The sequence below is a fragment of the Haemorhous mexicanus genome, chromosome 14 (assembly GCF_027477595.1).
Source record: "Haemorhous mexicanus isolate bHaeMex1 chromosome 14, bHaeMex1.pri, whole genome shotgun sequence".
Taxonomy (NCBI): Eukaryota; Metazoa; Chordata; class Aves; order Passeriformes; family Fringillidae; genus Haemorhous; species Haemorhous mexicanus.
The window spans coordinates 7,122,680-7,139,856 of NC_082354.1; the positions used below are offsets into that span (position 1 = coordinate 7,122,680).

Consider the following 17,177-nt stretch of genomic DNA (forward strand, 5'->3'; position numbering starts at 1 on the left):
AGAAGAACAAGATGATATCTCCCTCCTCCCTCCTACAACACATTCTATTCTTCATGTATATTGACATTGAAGGGTAAGCATGATAAATAGCTCTATTTTCAGTAGCAAAAAGAAGAAAGTTAAGAGACTGACTCCAGCCTCCAACCTTGCATGGTCTTCTTCAAGGAGAGTGTCTCTGCTGGCAGTGTTAGGCAGGCTTTGGGAACCCTCTTTAGGGACACAGAGAGGATTTTTTTACTGACCCACAGGCAGGTCACTTAACTATTGATATCATATCTATACAGAAATGTTTTCGTGCAGCCAAAAGCCAAAGGAGAGTATTCACCTTTCTCAATCAGCAGTAGGGTCCACAGCAGATTGATTATGGGAACCTGAAAATAAAAATAAAAAAATTGGATTCTCAAACTGCCACCTCCACCAAAGAGTTTTTGAATGGGTATGCCTTAAACTATTTGTTCCTTTATTTTCCAAAAACAGTGTAGCCAACTGAAAATCAAATTCACATTTAGTGCTTAAGCAGTGAATAATGTTAGCAGTCACTTAAATGAAATTAAAGATTTACTGTACAACTCACATTAATATCTGATGCCTAAATTTTAACACAATGTCAAGAACTATGCTAATTTTTGTTTAAAATGAGAATTAAAATCTGTCCATCAAAATGACTATTAATAAATTCAAAAGTATGTAACATTTTTCCTATAAAGGGAAAGGTGTATCTGAATATACCAACAAAGATGAAGGAAATTAAAAAGTTTCTTAAAAACAGGAGAAAAAAATATAGGGAAATCAAATCCAGTTAATTCTTTTCAGGACCTAATTAACCTTAAAAAAGAAGTCTCCAGCCTTTCCCATGGATTTCACTGCAAGGGAGAATGTCCCAGGGAGGATGCCACAAACTATAGGTCTGATTTAATAGAGTTTTGATTGAGGATAAAGGCAGAAGAGTCAGTCTGTGGTACCCTCTCTTTGCACTGAAAAGTGTCCAATTCCAAAGGCAAATGCACTGAGCTCAGCCATCCCAATTAAAGTGTCAGCTGCTATTCAGCATAAGCAAGGAAAGCACAAAGAAAGCAAATAATCAGCCATTACAGCATATTTCCAAAGGCAGCACAGCAAGTTGTGTTGGTGAGGGGACAGCAAAGCACAACACCTGTTATTTAAACAAACAGATGTACATGCTTACATGGATATATTTGCACATACAGAGCTCACACACATACATATATCACAAACCAAAGTTGTATAAAAAGGAGTAAAACCACTTTGCTCTCTCTAGGAGAGAGAATCTTTGAATCTTTGTATGAACATAAGTGGAACTCCAGCTGAAGCTGCAGGGTCTTGATGTTGAAACAGTGTCTTCTTGCTGCAAGTAGAAAGTGTTAAAAACAAATATTCAAAGACCAATTTTTTTCCACAGGCATCTACAACAACTCATCAGGTATGCACAGCACACATACACCCTGATCTTACGGTGTTGTCAGCCTGCCAAAACCCCTCCTGGCTCTGGAGGAATTTCTGTGCTGAGATCAGGATCCCACAGGGTCATTCCCTGCAGTGGTGCCTGGCACAGATCTCCCACTGCCATCTCTGGAGGTTCTGCCTCAGTGCTCGTGCCACTCTGCTACACTCAGGTTAAATCACCTGAAAGGCTCCAGCTTCCTCATTTCCCAAATGCCTTCCAGTTACTGCATTTTTATCAGAGAGGAGAGAGTGACAGAGAGAATTCCCTGCCAAAGGTTATCTCTGAGTTCATGGTGTGTGTCCTTCTGCTGCCACATGCAATCAAGCATCAACACTGCTCCAGGCAGGCTTCCCTGGGACTGCTCCTGTGGGGCCAGCATGAATATCTGCTGCAGCAGGGAGGACAAGCTGGGCTGGCACCACAGCTCCATGCGGACCTGGTCAGCCTTCAAATGCTTATGAAATGATCTTCCAACTTCAGCTTTCCAGTGCTGCTGCTGTTTCCAAGAACTAAAGAGACACAGCCCAGCGGGCTCTGCTCAGCAAGAACAAAGCTCACCCAGAGCAGTGGGAATGCCCCCAAGCCCTCTCTGCTGGTTTGAAATGTCCCAAAGAAAGGCCAGGGATGCTCTGCTCCTCCCAGCCTCCCTGGGGAGCGCCAGTGCTGGTGCTGGGACTCACTGAAGGAGCCACTCTGAGGGGTTTGGACTAATGTGGTCACACAGAAGGAGCTTCAGCCACTTCTGTGACCCATGTGGATCAAAATTACAGGGGAGGCTGCAGTGTAATGTGGGGTCATTTCTTCCTCCTCTTATCTGACAGGAAATTCATTCCCAAAAGCTAACACAAGACATTCACAAAGTCCTTCTTAAGCTCTTGAAGATCCAGCTCAATTTCCTCTACAGCAGCTGGTGTGGGTTTACAATAAATGAGAATAAACTGGGACACATTCCATGCTCTGGTAACTGCCCCAGTGATGGACTTGGAGCCCTTTCCAACATTTGTGAAGCCAGATGACCCAGGCTAGCAGCAAGAGGATGCCACCATGAAGCATAATTATTTTATAGCCCCTATTTAATTTTTGGAATATCAAAATTTATGACAGTCACTAAGGCAGATTGATTAAACCCTAAGTGTAAACACACCATGAAACAGAAGTTGTTTTGCTGTCATCCCAAGGAAGCATCTATTTGCAAAGTACGTGGCAATATCAAAGAGCTCTCTATTGATTAAACTTTGAAAATAAAATTGCACCACTTATCATATGCTGTTTGCAAAAATGCCAATCATTATAATACTCACATAAGCATTCTGTGTCTTCCCCCTGAACCCGTTAAATTTATTACTGAGACTCTATCCTGAGCTGCCTACATGTGGAAAAAATATCATTCAGATAACGCATTAACATTTATAACCAGTAGTTAAAGCTGTGCACGGTGCCATCTCAAATGATAAGGGTCTTGTCAGCATTTCCAGTATAAGCTTCATTTCAGGGAATGGAAGAAGGGAGGGAGTGGCAATCCTGTGTTTCAGCAATTTTAAATGACACCAACAAGAAGCCTGACATACAAGTTGTCAATCTTATTGTACCTATCTCTCAGAGATAGGTGTGTCTTTTATGTCCACATTCTGTTTAAAAAATAGCAAAATTCTCACTACATCATTGTAAGCTACCTGGCAAGTGCTGTCATTCTGCTTGTGCATACAGCATCCCACACAATTATAATTCTAGATCTAAGCCTTCATATTACAAAAGCTCTTAAGGTATGGAACAAAAATGATATGACCCCCTCCTCACAGTTATACTTGCACTCTAGAGGAGAAAGAAAGAGATAAGCAAAACAGCTAACAATACAACAATGAGGGCTGGTTCATGACTCATGTTATCAGATGTTCCTGCAGTATCAAAATACTAATGCTGAATACAAATTTTAATGCCAGAAAGGATAAAAAATAACAACTAGAATTTTGGGGTGAGAAACTCGTAGGTGCAGTGCATCTGCCATGAGCCCAACTCTGCTACAGGTACCATGTAAGCTGTGATTTGCCAAATGACACCTGTTAGCTGTTGATGTTTAGGTATTCTGCCAAAAGAAGAGATGCTTAAGATATTTGTATTAGTATAAAAAAAAGTCAAAAGACAAAGGTAGTTGTCATAAGGCAAGAGAGGCTTCTGAAAGACACATCTCTTAAAAGAGAGGTATTGAAGTGCTTATACTTGAGATGATCTGGACCACTGGACAGGTCAAAAGTAAATATATGCAAAGGAGGGATCTCAGCTCTATCGAATTCCAAGTGCCTCAGTAACACCAGCTAGAAATAACAAAGCCAAATACTTCTGTGTGCAAAAGCAACAATATTTCTAAACAGAAAGCTCAAATGCCAACCAGTGTAGTGGTTATAAAGCAAAAACACTCTGAGCAAATATGTGTGCAAATGGATTTCCCAGATTCCAAGGCTAACTGAGCTGTCCTCTTCTCCCAGCTTTACTTGCTGCTCAGGCACACAGTGGACATAAAAATCTCCTGCTGTGCAAAGGATTTTATTGCTTTACAGGAAAAAGACTAATAGATGATAAAAAAGAGGCCATATAAAGGATGGGCAGTTGTTCAAAAATTATATGCTTTGGAAGGGAAAGAAATGCCACAAGAGCTATGGAATGCATACACACTCTTCATATTGAAGCCAAAGCTGTTCCACGTCACATGGAATCTCCTGGGCTGGAAAGGCACCACACAAAGAGCAAGGTCCATGCTGTGCAGCATTTGGGCACACACTCATCCACAGACTATTCCCCAGATTCAGGCGTCCCCCACCACCCCCTGGCATTTAGGCTGGAAAGCAGTTGACTAAATATCTTCAGCATCCAGACCCCAAGGATTGAAATAAAGCAGAGATATTGTTCCAACTAACTCCTTCCCTTCCTATTGTCCTTTCACTTAATGTGCACATTTGGCATATTTTTGATTTGCTTTGGAATGAATCCATCAAGCCAGAGACGGTTCTGAGGACAGCCAGGAAAGCAACTCCAAGGCCAGGTAACAGTAATGTTAGAAGTTTTGACATCAAGCAGTTTTAAGCACCATCAGAGTTTGACCACTGTCAATAGCAGAGGAGATTCTGAGTATGCCTGTTTTCTACCCAAGCACCATAAAACATCATTCTAGATACTCAAGATTTGTGTGTCTGTGTGTAACTCCCCAGGGTAGAAGCCAGCTGGAGCCCTGGCCCCATGAAGCCAAAGGGAGATTTGTCTGTGGCTGAAGTCTAGGTCAGGATTTTATGTATGTTTATTTTGTGCTTCGTGCAATAACAACTCAGGGAGCTACTTCAGATGCCAAATAAATGTTTAGGTTTCTGTGGAATTTGAAATACTTTATAAGAGATTCTCCCCGACAAATTAATGCAGCCACCATTCTCACAAGTTCTAATTGTCTCATCAATTTCTTTTCATGCCACTTGCAGTTATACATCATGCTTCAAAGCCAGCATGTGTACAACCAGCCTCCACAAGACAAATATTATAGGGTATTTTTCAGGTAAATGATTACTGCTCAGAGACAGTGAAGTTTCTGGCTAGAGTGATGTGGAAAAGACTGCAGAAAAGCAGGGAATGTTTTTCTTCACTTTAAAACTGAAGTATTTAATTCTCAGAGAATTAAATTTTTTGTCATTGGAAAAACTGGTGGGTCAGGATAAAAGCAGTTTAAAAAAGCAAAGCGACAGGCTGCACACAGAAGCAAAGGAAAACAAAAGATTTATTCTCAGCACAGTGGTGCTGTCCAGCCACTTCCTGGGATATAGGTCTTCATTAGTGGTTGCTCCAGAAAACAAACATCCTTGTAACAAATGTCATCTCCTCCCTCTCTTAACTGTTAGTGCTGAGCAGACATCCCATGGTGTGGAATATGCCTTTGGCCAGTTGGGGCCAGCTGCCCTGGCTGTGTGCTCTCCCCAGGACCCTCCTCCTCCCCAGCCCACGGGTGAAGAGACAGCCTCGAGGCTGTGGGAACACTGCTCAGCAGCAGCCAAACCTCTGGTGAATTATGCACCCCCTCTGCCTGCCAGTGCCCAGCCCAGCACAGGGAAAAAATGAGCTCCAGCTCAGCCAGACCCAGCTCAGCAAGGCCAGGCTGAAATCTCCCACCCACCTGGGGCAATCCTCAGTCACTTGTCCGCTGAAGGAGTGGGAAACTGAAATTGCTCAGAGCAGCACCTTTCAGCAGATTTGGTTCAAAACTTTTGTGAAGGGGGGGGACCTTGACTGACAGCCAGACATGCACACACCCTGTGCACAAGCAGAATTGCACTCCTCTTGGAAATCAGGTGAAAAACAAAAGCCAGTGATTACCCAATTCTTTCTTCAGTGGGCAACTATTCACAAACATCTCATGGAATGAACTGAATGGAAGGAACTTTTGGGAACACAAGGAGTCTGAAAAAATGCCATTTCTTTTCTACTCAACTTATTTTTTTCTGAAGCAAAACCAGAACTATGTGACCTCTGTGCATAATGACAACTCAATGACACAGCTCTCATTCTGAATCTGGAATATGAAATGCTCACCATGAACTGCTCAAAAATAATCCTCAGGCCATGATTATTCATAGAAATTATTTGGTGAGTAATTTCAATTAAATAAATTCACGGAATCAAGAAAAATAGGCTAAACGAATAGAATGCATTATTTATGATGAATAATTCATTTGGAGGAACTTTCTCCCACTATTGCAGAAAGCCAGCTCAAGGCACAGGGCACTGAAGTCTCACTTAAGCCCTACTTTGAGGTCTTAATTGGGGGCTTTCATGATGAATCACTCCAGGCTGGCCCTCTGCCCAGGACTGAATTTCACCCATTGCTCCTGCTCCTCACATATTTCTAGATATGTCATTAGCACAGTGGAATTCGTATTCTTTCAACTTCATTGCCATAAAAATGATGATATGGATTGATTTCTTTATGTTCCTTTTACTACTAAAAACTAAAGGGAAAAACTTCTCACATCAGCTCACCAGACTTCAACAGTGAATGTTCATACCCATACATCAACTGCATTATGCAAATATGAGCCCCCTGTCCACTGAAGTAAGGCAAGAAGACATAATAATTTAAACAAGACCCTCCAAATCTAAAAACACTTGTGTGCACTTGTGCTTACGTGATGGGACATTTCCAGCTAAAAACATTCACAGTATGTAACACATAGATTATGACTCTGAGGAAAGCTGAAAAAATGTACTTGTAAATGGTAGTGGTAGAAATTACTGTAGACACACATTTGAAACACAATAAATAATAGATCCATTGCTGTTTTAAGGATGGGAAAATAAAACCCCACACTCTTTTTTCTTTTTTTTTTTTTTAATTCTTGTTGCACAGCAATGCCAGCACAGAATATCTATCATCAGAAAGATTCATCTCATTGTTCCTATCAGAGAAAAAGACCCATTGACATGATGAAACAAAGCACTTCCAAAAATATTTAAAGCACTCAATAAAACCTCAGTGCCGACTTTGAAGCTAAACATTTGTTCAAAGATCTGATCCAAATCCCACTGAAATCAGTCAGAGTCCTTCCACTGACACCAAAGGGCTTTGGATCAGACATACTACTTTCCTGAATAGGATAAAGACATCCATAAATATTAATTGTCTCACAGCCCTTTGCTGGGTCCTATGATAAAAGGTGTGAGTGTAGTAGGGGAGTGGATATTTGTTTTTCTAGGCAAGAAAGAAAAAAACTGGGCTAAATCTAAACCAATGATCAATTTTTAATTGCACAGTGGTGAGTCTGTCAGTATCCCTAAAGCACAGGCTACCAGGGATGCCTTCTGAAAGATAGCTTTTCTATCACATTTCCTGCTGAAACCAATATTATTGCCGTTATAACATACTAAATTCTGTTCTTAAGACAGTCAGGATTAATGATACAAAAAATCAGAAACTGGTAGTTCTGCTGCTGCAGTTTGTACCACCAGGGTAGAATCACACTGTGCTGTTATAAAACAGATTACCCCAGATATATTGAAACAAACCATGGTGTAGTCTCCTTGCAAAAAAAATCATGTTGCAGTTAGATAACGGGTCTCAAAAATGCATAACCTTGGCCAGGGTCTGAGTCCTTGCAAGAAGCAGAAACTGAGGGGAGAGTTAGAAAGCACACTAATTTTAAGTCATAGTTCATTAAATCCTTTCATTTATACAATAGGTAGTCATGAAGTGTCAGTGAGCAGTACTCTGAAGTAGGCCAGCCCGCCATATGTTTGCATGGTTGAGAGAAATGGAGCTAAAAGGCACATCTGGAAACCAGAGAAATTCCTTACAGTTAATGGCACAGGCTATCACTGATTGCCAGCAAAAGGCAACTCAGCAGACACCACCCAGGCTGGAGTGCTCCTCTGCCCTCACACTGGCTCATCCAGCAGCTCTCCCTCCACTGAGGTCTCATCCCAAAGGTCTCCCTCCTCTGCCTCTCTCGGCCCGTGTGGCTGTTGCTGGGCAGCCCGGGATGGACACAGGGCCATGGAGGGCACAGGCTGCCCTCCCTGCCTCTCCTGCTCCCCCTCCTTCACCATCCCCTGCTCATTCCTTGCCCTCTTTCATCCTGTCCTTTACAGCCCTTCCCAGTGCTGCTGGATGAGATAAAACCGTGGATTGCAAGTAACAATTATTTTGCATACCGTTCACTGCTAAATCTGGAAACTGTTTATTTCCTTAAGAATTCCTTTTAAGCGATGCTCAAAAATTCACTTTACAGTATAGGAAAGACCTCAAAAAGGTACATAGTTATGGAAGTAGAATATCTCCAGCTACAAAGAGACACACATATGCACACAGAAAGCAAGAATACAAGATACTGGTTGGAGAGCAGTGATGATTATCTCAGAACCCTAAAAGCTTATATGGAGTAGGCATCTCATATGCAGTTCAGGATTATGGGATGAGGAACATGTGAGATCAGCAAACACCTACATTTACTAATTCCCATTGTTTTACTGCATCACCCCTCATGTTGTGTTCACAGAAATCAATACTGGCTTCTACTTATACTATATGAATAAACACTTATTTTCTTGCCAGCAGAATCCAGACTACCTTAAGAGATTCTAATGACCAGTAAAACTTATATCTTGCCCTCCATCCAAATCACAGAGGTTTTGCTTTGTTTCCTGTTGCCTTCATTTCTTTATTCCATAAAACTTGGTGGATATGTTTGTTCCTTCACTTATATACAGAGAAGCAAACCCAGAAAAACTGATAGGTAAAGATGTGTAAGTAGTGTTTAGCATCCACCTGCAGGTACAATGTGAAGAAATAAAATTATCTTCACATTTTTCCAGACTTCTTCTTCTCCTTGATATTTACTCTCCCAGAAGGACAACAGCATGATGTGCACTAGGCAGGAAGGGTAATGATCTGTGCCAAATTTTATGTGCTTATGCTTCATGCTGTGGTCTGGCTTTTTTTTTCCCCTGCCAGCAGACAGATAAAGTGGTGGCTTCAGGACTGTGCAGGAGCCAAGAGCTGCACTGGTGTATGGAGGAGCACAGGACTAACAGACTGTTTGAAGCAGGTTAAGGCTGGCACCAGGCAAGTATTCAGTTCATACTTGCTCTGCAGCTGTCTGGGAGTGTCCCCATGGGAAACAGGTAGGGGATAATTAAGGGCTCTTAAGCCAGCAGACAAGGATATTACAAGGATAAACATTTCCAACTGAAGACAGTTAGATGCAGAGTTGTAGAGAAAGCCCGGTCTTTTACCTGTGGGGGATGAAACCTATTGGAACAATTTACTGAACACGATGGCAGATTTTCACCATAGGCAATTGCTAAAATATGCCTGGCTATGTTTTTGGGTTTCATTTTTTTTCTTTTTCCTATGAAGTATGATCTAGTTTGAACAGGAATTAATTCAAATTTAGCTGATGGCTTGGGTTATGCAAGATTCAAAAGCCACAATGGTTCTATTAAGTCTCATAACCTATGCATCTGTACTGAGTCTTCATGACTCTGCACAAAAAGGAGCATTGAGGGAACACAGCTAAATATTTGGGACCTCCACAATGCTTGCAAATCAGGCGTAACCTTGAGTTTCCCCAAGCCCTCGTGGGCTGCTGTACCAACCTGCCTCCTGGCCTTTTATCCCTGGAGGCTCCCAGACAGTCACAAACTGGAAATGTTCCTCCATTCAACATATAAAATTAAAAGGCCTTAAAACAGGTGGAGGAAAAAAGCTGTTCTTTTATACTCTGTTTTTAATTGAAGGGATTATAAAACACTTCAGGCAAGCTGAGAAATCAGGACTTTGTTCCTAAATAAAAAGCTGAAGCTATTATATTTGTTTTTAATCCTTGTTCCTCCTCCTACAACCATGGTTATTATATGCATGCATTTGCAGTGTAATAGAATCAGTATCATCTCTGTGTCTTATTACTGTTGCAATCCCCTAACATGCTGTTCCTTCCATCCCACATGAACCTGGTAATTACTGCTGAGGCATGCCATGTGTACGCTCTCCCTTCCCAGGCAGCATCAGCAGTGCCACAAACACATTTCCCACCTCTGAGTAAACACAAGCCAGTGGGGCAGTGCATGTCGCCTCATGAGCCAATTCCAGGACATGGTCCTTGCTCTCCAGAAAGATGTGCCTGGCTGAAACTCACGGACATAAAACAAATGTACACTCTGAGACAAGGAAAAAATGCACTGGAGTTACTTATGCCTTCATTTTTGCTGTGTTGGAGTGAGCCCTGTGAGAGCTGGCAGTGCTGTGCTGGGCTGCTCAGGTGAGATGTGATGGAGGGAGGTTACAGGAGCCTCTATGTGCCCCTGTGTGGGCCAGGTGTGTATGAATATGCTCCCTTCTAAAAATAATGAAACAAAAACAAATCAACCTGGGTGTCCTTTTACCTTCTCTTCTTAGGCTCATGCCCCCAGACTATGCTAGAAAGAGCTGAAAACAGGATTTGCTACAGCCTGTAACTAGTCCAATTTTGCTCCCCAAACACCATATCTTCATGTTTAGAGCAGAAAACAAGCAAAAAATCTCACAGAATAATAATCTGGCTGCTGGTGTATTAGTGTTGTAAAACAGCAGATCTGCCACACAGATCTTTCCTGATCTTAGCAATTTTCGCTCCTGAATTCAGCTGGATAAAGAGAGTCAGAATGGAGCAGCTCTGAGTGCATTTCAGAATTCCAGTCGTGTTGACATTCACACAGCACCACACCAAATGTGTGCTCCAGTGTGGGATCCTCCTGCTCTTGTCACAACCTCTCCAAATTTTAGATAGGGAATCTGCAACTGTTTCAATCCCAAACGCAAACTCCAGCGCTATTCCTGTCCAGGAGCACTGCAAAGGCATCTGTGCTGGCTGCTGCAGGATGTTACCTTTTACAGCCTCAAGAAGAGAGATAAAAATAGACAGTACATTTCTGCTGCTCCTAAAATGTGGGCTCTGATACATAATGGCTAAAGAATACCACGAGATGACAGTACCACTTTTGCCAATTTCAGAACTCTTTTGGCAGCAAACCTTTACATTCTAGAGTCTAAGTGCATATAATACCCTATAAGAATCTGGCAATAATGCACTCTGCCCTGCTAGCCCTTTAAAAATTCCCTGTAGAGTGCCTTTTTGTCCCCTCCCCCCGGTGTGAACCCAAAGTTTTACCTTTAGATAGAGACCAAGAGCAGCCATCCTTTCCCATCACACAGATCTGTGCCCAGGGAGCTTAAGCAAAGTCACAATAACCCAGATCCAGTATCTTGCTCTTTTTAAAGGCAGCCAAATGCTACACCACAACATTTCAATGGGTCAGTGGGGCTAATCCAGCCAGTGGGAATGATGGTGTTAGATGTGGTTAAATCTGGCTGCTCAGTACTCGGGAGAGCGTTCCAGAGGGTGCAGGGACTGCCGCTGCCTGACAGCCCGGTTTGGTGGAAGGTGTTGAACTTCCCTGAACGTGTAGAACACCAATGTGCTGGGCAGAGCTCGGCACGGCAGTTTGGGAAGGGGGCTGGCTGCTCCAGCCGGAGCGGGGGATCGATGCTGATGCCAGATCAGGATTTGCAGCACCGCTGCTCGGAGAGCCAGATTGTGCATGTGTGATGTGTGATGTGCACGTCTGTGCGGCGTGTGCGGAGGATGTGTGCGGGTTGTGCGTGTGTGCGGGCTGTGCGTGTGTGCGGGCTGTGCGTGTGTGCGGGTTGTGCGTGTGTGTGCGGTGCGTGCGCGCCTGCCGGCTGGCTTTTGCCAAAGGAGCTGCTTGACTTGCTCTCTATTTTGAGGGCGCGGATTGAGGGACTCGGGGCCAAAAATTCTCCGGACCCAGGTAAATCCGCTCGTTACCTTATTCCCCTTCCCGGCTCCGAGTGCCCGCGCTGTCCTGCAGGTGCTGTCAGAGCGCTCCCGCGAAGAGCGGCCGAGCCGGGAGCGGAGCCGGCTGCGAGAGCCACGAAGGGAAGGGGGGACGGGGACTGGGACAGGGGGGCTGGGAAAAACGTGTCCCCCCCGCCCCCGGCTGACGTCAGCGCGGCTCCGCGCGGGGCACTCGGCAAAAGCGCCGCGCCGCGCCGCGCCCCGCGCACTGCCCGCGCTCCGCTCCGCGCCGCGCTCCCGCAGCGCCGCCGCTCTCGGCCCCCGCCCGGCCCAACTTCCTCACAGCCGCGGCCGGGACGGGACGGGACGGGACGGCGGCGCCCCGCTGGGCTCCTGCTGAGGCGTGAGCGGGCGATGCCGCTCGCCGCCTGGCGCCTGGCTCCCGGGGCGCGGCGGCTCTCGGTGGCGGCCACTGCCCCCACTGCCCCCTCGGGCGCCCCGAGAGCAGGTACGAGCGCGGGGGCGCGGGGAGCGCGGGCTGGGCGCGCCGCTGCAGCGGGGAGGGTGTGCTGTCAGTCCGTGTGAGCCCCGGTTTAAGATGCTGGCAGCGCCGGGAGCTGGGCAGCCGGGTGCGCCGTGGCCGTGGGACGGGCAGCGGGGACGGGATCGTGCTGCCGGCGGCAGCCGGGGCGGAGGCGGCGGCCGCGACGGGCGGGGGATCGGGCGGAGAGCCCAGCGCTAGGGACCCGGGTTTCGGGGAGCTCCCCGACGGGGCTTCCCCCACAGCGGCTCCGCAGGCGCTTTCCGAGAGGAAGAAAAGGGAGGAGGAGGGGGGGATTCCAGAGGAGTTTGGAAGTCGGTGCCTTGCAGCTCCCCTTCCCCCCCAGGCTTCCGACCTGCTTTCGCTCTCCCTGTGCAGCCTCTGCTCCCGGCCGTGTTCACTGGGGATTTCTTCTTTCTCTCCTTACCTGTCTCAAAAGGTTTGACTGTAGGTACCAAAGCGGGGATCGACGGCGCATAAAGATGCTGAAGGGTGTTTGGTTGCTCAGTTTGTTAACAGTGGCTGGGATCTCGTGGACAGAGAGTCGCAAACCTGCCAAAGACATTTGCAGCAAGAGCCGCTGCCCTTGTGAGGAGAAGGAGAACGTGCTGAACATTAATTGTGAAAACAAGGGATTTACAACCGTCAGCCTCCTCCTGCCGCCCCCGTCCAAGATCTACCAGCTGTTTCTCAATGGGAACGCACTGACCCGCCTGTTCCCCAATGAGTTCGTCAACTATTCCAACGCCGTGACCTTGCACCTGGGCAACAACGACATGCAGGAGATCCGCACGGGGGCCTTCAGCGGCCTCCGCACCCTCAAGAGGCTGCACCTCAACAACAACAAGCTGGAAGTGCTGAAGGAAGACACCTTCTTGGGCTTGGAGAGTCTGGAGTACCTGCAGGCTGATTACAATTACATCAGTGCCATTGAAGCGGGAGCATTCAGCAAACTGAACAAGCTCAAGGTGCTGATCCTCAATGACAACCTCCTGCTGTCCCTGCCCAGCAATGTCTTCCGCTTTGTGCTCCTCACTCACCTGGACCTGCGGGGAAACCGGCTGAAGATGATGCCTTTTGCTGGTGTGCTGGAGCACATTGGAGGCATCATGGAAATCCAGCTGGAGGAAAACCCTTGGAACTGCACCTGCGACTTGCTGCCACTCAAGGCCTGGCTAGACACCATCACCGTGTTTGTGGGTGAGATAGTCTGTGAAACCCCCTTCAGGCTTCATGGGAAAGATGTGACCCAGCTCACCAGGCAAGATCTCTGCCCTAGAAAGAGCTCCAGTGATTCAAACCAGAGGGAAAAACACCCTGTCCTCTCAGACCCACACATCTCGAGGCTATCGCCCACAGCCAACTCTGCCATCAATCCCACCAGGGCCCCAAAAGCCAGCCGGCCGCCCAAAACTAGGAACCGCCCCACCCCCCGTGTCTCTGTGTCAAAAGACAGGCAAATATTTGGACCTATCATGGTTTACCAGACAAAGTCTCCTGTGCCCATCACCTGCCCAGCTGGCTGCATCTGTACGTCCCAGAGCTCAGACAATGGCTTAAATGTTAACTGCCAAGAGAAAAAGATAAGTAACATCTCTGACCTGCACCCCAGGCCAACCAGTCCAAAGAAACTTTACCTTACCAGTAACTATCTGCAAGTCATTTATAGAACCGATCTCACAGAGTACAGCTCTCTGGATTTGCTACATCTAGGAAATAACAGAATTGCAGTGATACAAGAAGGTGCCTTTACAAACCTCACAAGTTTACGCAGACTTTACCTTAATGGCAACTACCTTGAGGTTCTGTACCGATCCATGTTTGAAGGGCTGCACAGTCTGCAATATCTCTACCTAGAGTACAATGTCATTAAGGAGATCCTGCCACGCACATTTGATGCTCTGAGCAATCTTCATCTGTTGTTTCTCAACAACAACTTGCTCAGATCCTTGCCTGATAATGTCTTTGGAGGCACTTCCCTCACCAGGCTCAACCTTAGGAACAACCATTTCTCTCACCTGCCTGTGAGAGGAGTCTTGGACCAGCTCTCGGCTTTGATTCAGATAGACCTCCAAGAGAACCCTTGGGACTGCACGTGTGACATCCTGGGGCTGAGGAACTGGATAGAGAAAGTCACTGACCAGAACAACCAGCAGTCTAATCCCCCTGTAGTTATCAACGAAGTAATCTGCGAGTCTCCCACCAAGCACTCTGGAGAGCATCTGAAATTCCTGAGCAAAGAAGCCATCTGCCCAGAGAACCCCAACTTGTCAGATTCTTCTCTCCTCTCCATGAACCAGAACACTGATACCCCCCATGTCGGTGTCTCACCCAGCTCCTACCCAGAATTACACACCGAAGTTCCGCTGTCTGTCCTAATTTTAGGCTTGCTGGTTGTGTTTATTTTGTCCGTTTGTTTTGGGGCAGGTCTGTTTGTCTTTGTCCTTAAGCGCCGGAAGGGGGTGCAGAGCATGCCCAGCAGTGCCAACAACGTAGATATAAGTTCATTTCAGCTCCAGTATGGGTCTTACAACACTGAGACCCACGATAAAACTGAAGGACATGTTTATAACTACATTCCCCCTCCTGTTGGACAGATGTGCCAAAACCCAATCTACATGCAAAAGGAAGGGGATCCAGTTGCCTATTACAGGAATCTCCATGAGTTTAGCTATAGCAGTCTTGACCACAAAAAAGAAGACCCCACCAGTCTTGCATTTACCATCAGTGCAGCTGAATTGCTGGAAAAGCAGTCCTCACCGAGGGAACCAGAGCTCCTGTATCAAAATATTGCAGAAAGGGTCAAGGAACTCCCCACCGGAGGATTAGTTCATTATAACTTTTGTACCTTACCCAAAAGGCAGTTTGCCCCTTCATATGAATCCAGACGCCAAAACCAGGACAGGATAAATAAAACTGTTTTATATGGAACTCCCAGGAAATATTTTGCAGAACAGTCTAAACCTGAGCATCCTTTACTCCAAGGAAAGCTACAAACAGAACCAGACTACCTCGAAGTTCTGGAAAAACAAACTGCAATCAGTCAGCTGTGAGGGGGGAGGTGGGAGACAAAAGAAAATTTTTTAAATGAGCTCAGCATCATATTTCTTTGAGTCTGAACTCAGTACTGATGTCATCTGTCGCATTCCCAACATTTCCACTTTTTTAAATCGGAGAAGGAGTGAGAGAGAAAAGGAACCCTTGCAGCATAGCAGGGATGTGGTGTTGCTTTTACAACATTCCCTTTAAGTTATTTCTAGATCTCTCTCCTTTTGACCCTTCTCTAGGAACTGTCATTGCAAATGTATCTTTCTGTAATAGATCTTGCATAAATTTTTTTGATTTTGAAGGAAATGAGGAAGGGGTCTTTTGGGTTTCTGTTTTTGTTTTTTTTTTCCTTTTCATTTCAAAATGGAAACTAAATGTATTATGTAGAAGATCTCCAAAGATCTTTTTTTTCCTGGACTATGACTTTCTTTTGTAAATAATAATATACAGTACTGCTGTTTCAATTCCCAACTATAGCCACTGGGCGTCACTTTTTTGTGTTAAAGTGCCTTTGCACTTTAAGTACATTATTACTTAATTGTTGCTCTTAGCTTTGATAAATTGAACCTATTTTAATGTGTTGTATTTTTGAAATTAAAAAAAATTGTAAAATAGTTCTATATGTCAGCTGCATTAAATCAGAAGGTTTGATATATAGGAAAGCTGCCCTTCTTTAAATGATTCTACTTCTAGGACCTTACAGACTTAAATGTAAATTATTGGGGTGTTTTTTCCCTCTAGGTTTGTTTAGAGTGACTCAGAGAAATCAACTGAGAGGATTTAGCAATGGACTAGAGGTTATCAAATGCCTCAGCTGGGAATAACAGCTCATTAATAAAAGATGTTTAACACAATGTCATAGTGAACTGAACAATTAATGTCCTTCTTAATACATTGCATTGCAGCTCTAACACAGTAATGTTCAATGGCTTAAGATTATTTTCATACTTAACAGAACATTACTCATAATATTTTATGCATTGGATTAGGTATTTTTATACATTTTAGGACAGAGTTTATATTTGTAACTTTTTGGACTGAAATTAACATGTCCTCTTCTTGCCAGATACATATTTTTTCCATAAGCAGGGACACCAGCAGGGGTCATCCCACACCTCATTAAATTTATTAACATACAGGCAAATGAACCGATGCCAAAGGTAAAATTTGAACCCAGGACTCCAGAGTCCTCCAACAAATCAGTGCATGCATCCCACTAACTTTTGGTAGTCTGAATTGTGTCTATGTCTGTGCTTTTTGTCTCTGAAGTAGAAGTAATACTGCAATAATTCTAATCTGTTAGAGAAAACTACTTTTAAATTCACTGTCTTAAATTTTAAAAAATGTTTTAAGTTAACAGAATTCCATTCTCAGCACTGGTATTCTTTAGACCATCAGTGAGCAAATGCAATGAGTCTTCTCCTTTCCCATTAACTCAGGCCTCTTTTGCTTCAAGCTTTATGTTATCACCTTCAATTTGCTTTTCCTTCACGGAGAATATTGAAACCATTTTTATTAACAAGTGTACAGTCAAACTTTATTAAACCTTATTAGCTTCTAAATAATTTTTAGATGCAAACATTATTGTGCAATTTAAACAAACAGCCCTTATTTACAACAAAAACAGTTTTGTTTTGTCTGTTCTAAATCCTTATGCAACTGGGATGGTGATCTGCATATAAAGTAGGCCAGGCTTTTCAATTCCTTATTAAAGCAATTGATGGGGTCTGAAAGAAGCACACTGTTTCCTTTTCATAAATAGGTTACTGCACATAATAATCCTTTATTATCACGCAGAGAT

General features: G+C 44.6%; 1 protein-coding gene across 1 annotated transcript; it reads left to right on the top strand.

Moving 5' to 3' along the window:
* Nucleotides 1–12,081: 12,081 nt before the first annotated feature.
* Nucleotides 12,082–16,230, top strand: SLITRK2 (SLIT and NTRK like family member 2). The gene is made up of 2 exons (XM_059859505.1): nt 12,082–12,295; nt 12,768–16,230. The coding sequence occupies exon 2, from the start codon at nt 12,811–12,813 to the stop codon at nt 15,379–15,381; it is 2,571 nt and encodes an 856-aa protein (XP_059715488.1). The 5' UTR covers nt 12,082–12,295; nt 12,768–12,810; the 3' UTR covers nt 15,382–16,230.
* Nucleotides 16,231–17,177: the final 947 nt, after the last annotated feature.

What these genes read in the sequence shown, in the direction of transcription:
- SLITRK2 (XM_059859505.1), top strand. Translation starts at nt 12,811, where the DNA reads ATGCTGAAGGGTGTTTGGTTGCTCAGTTTGTTAACAGTGGCTGGGATC.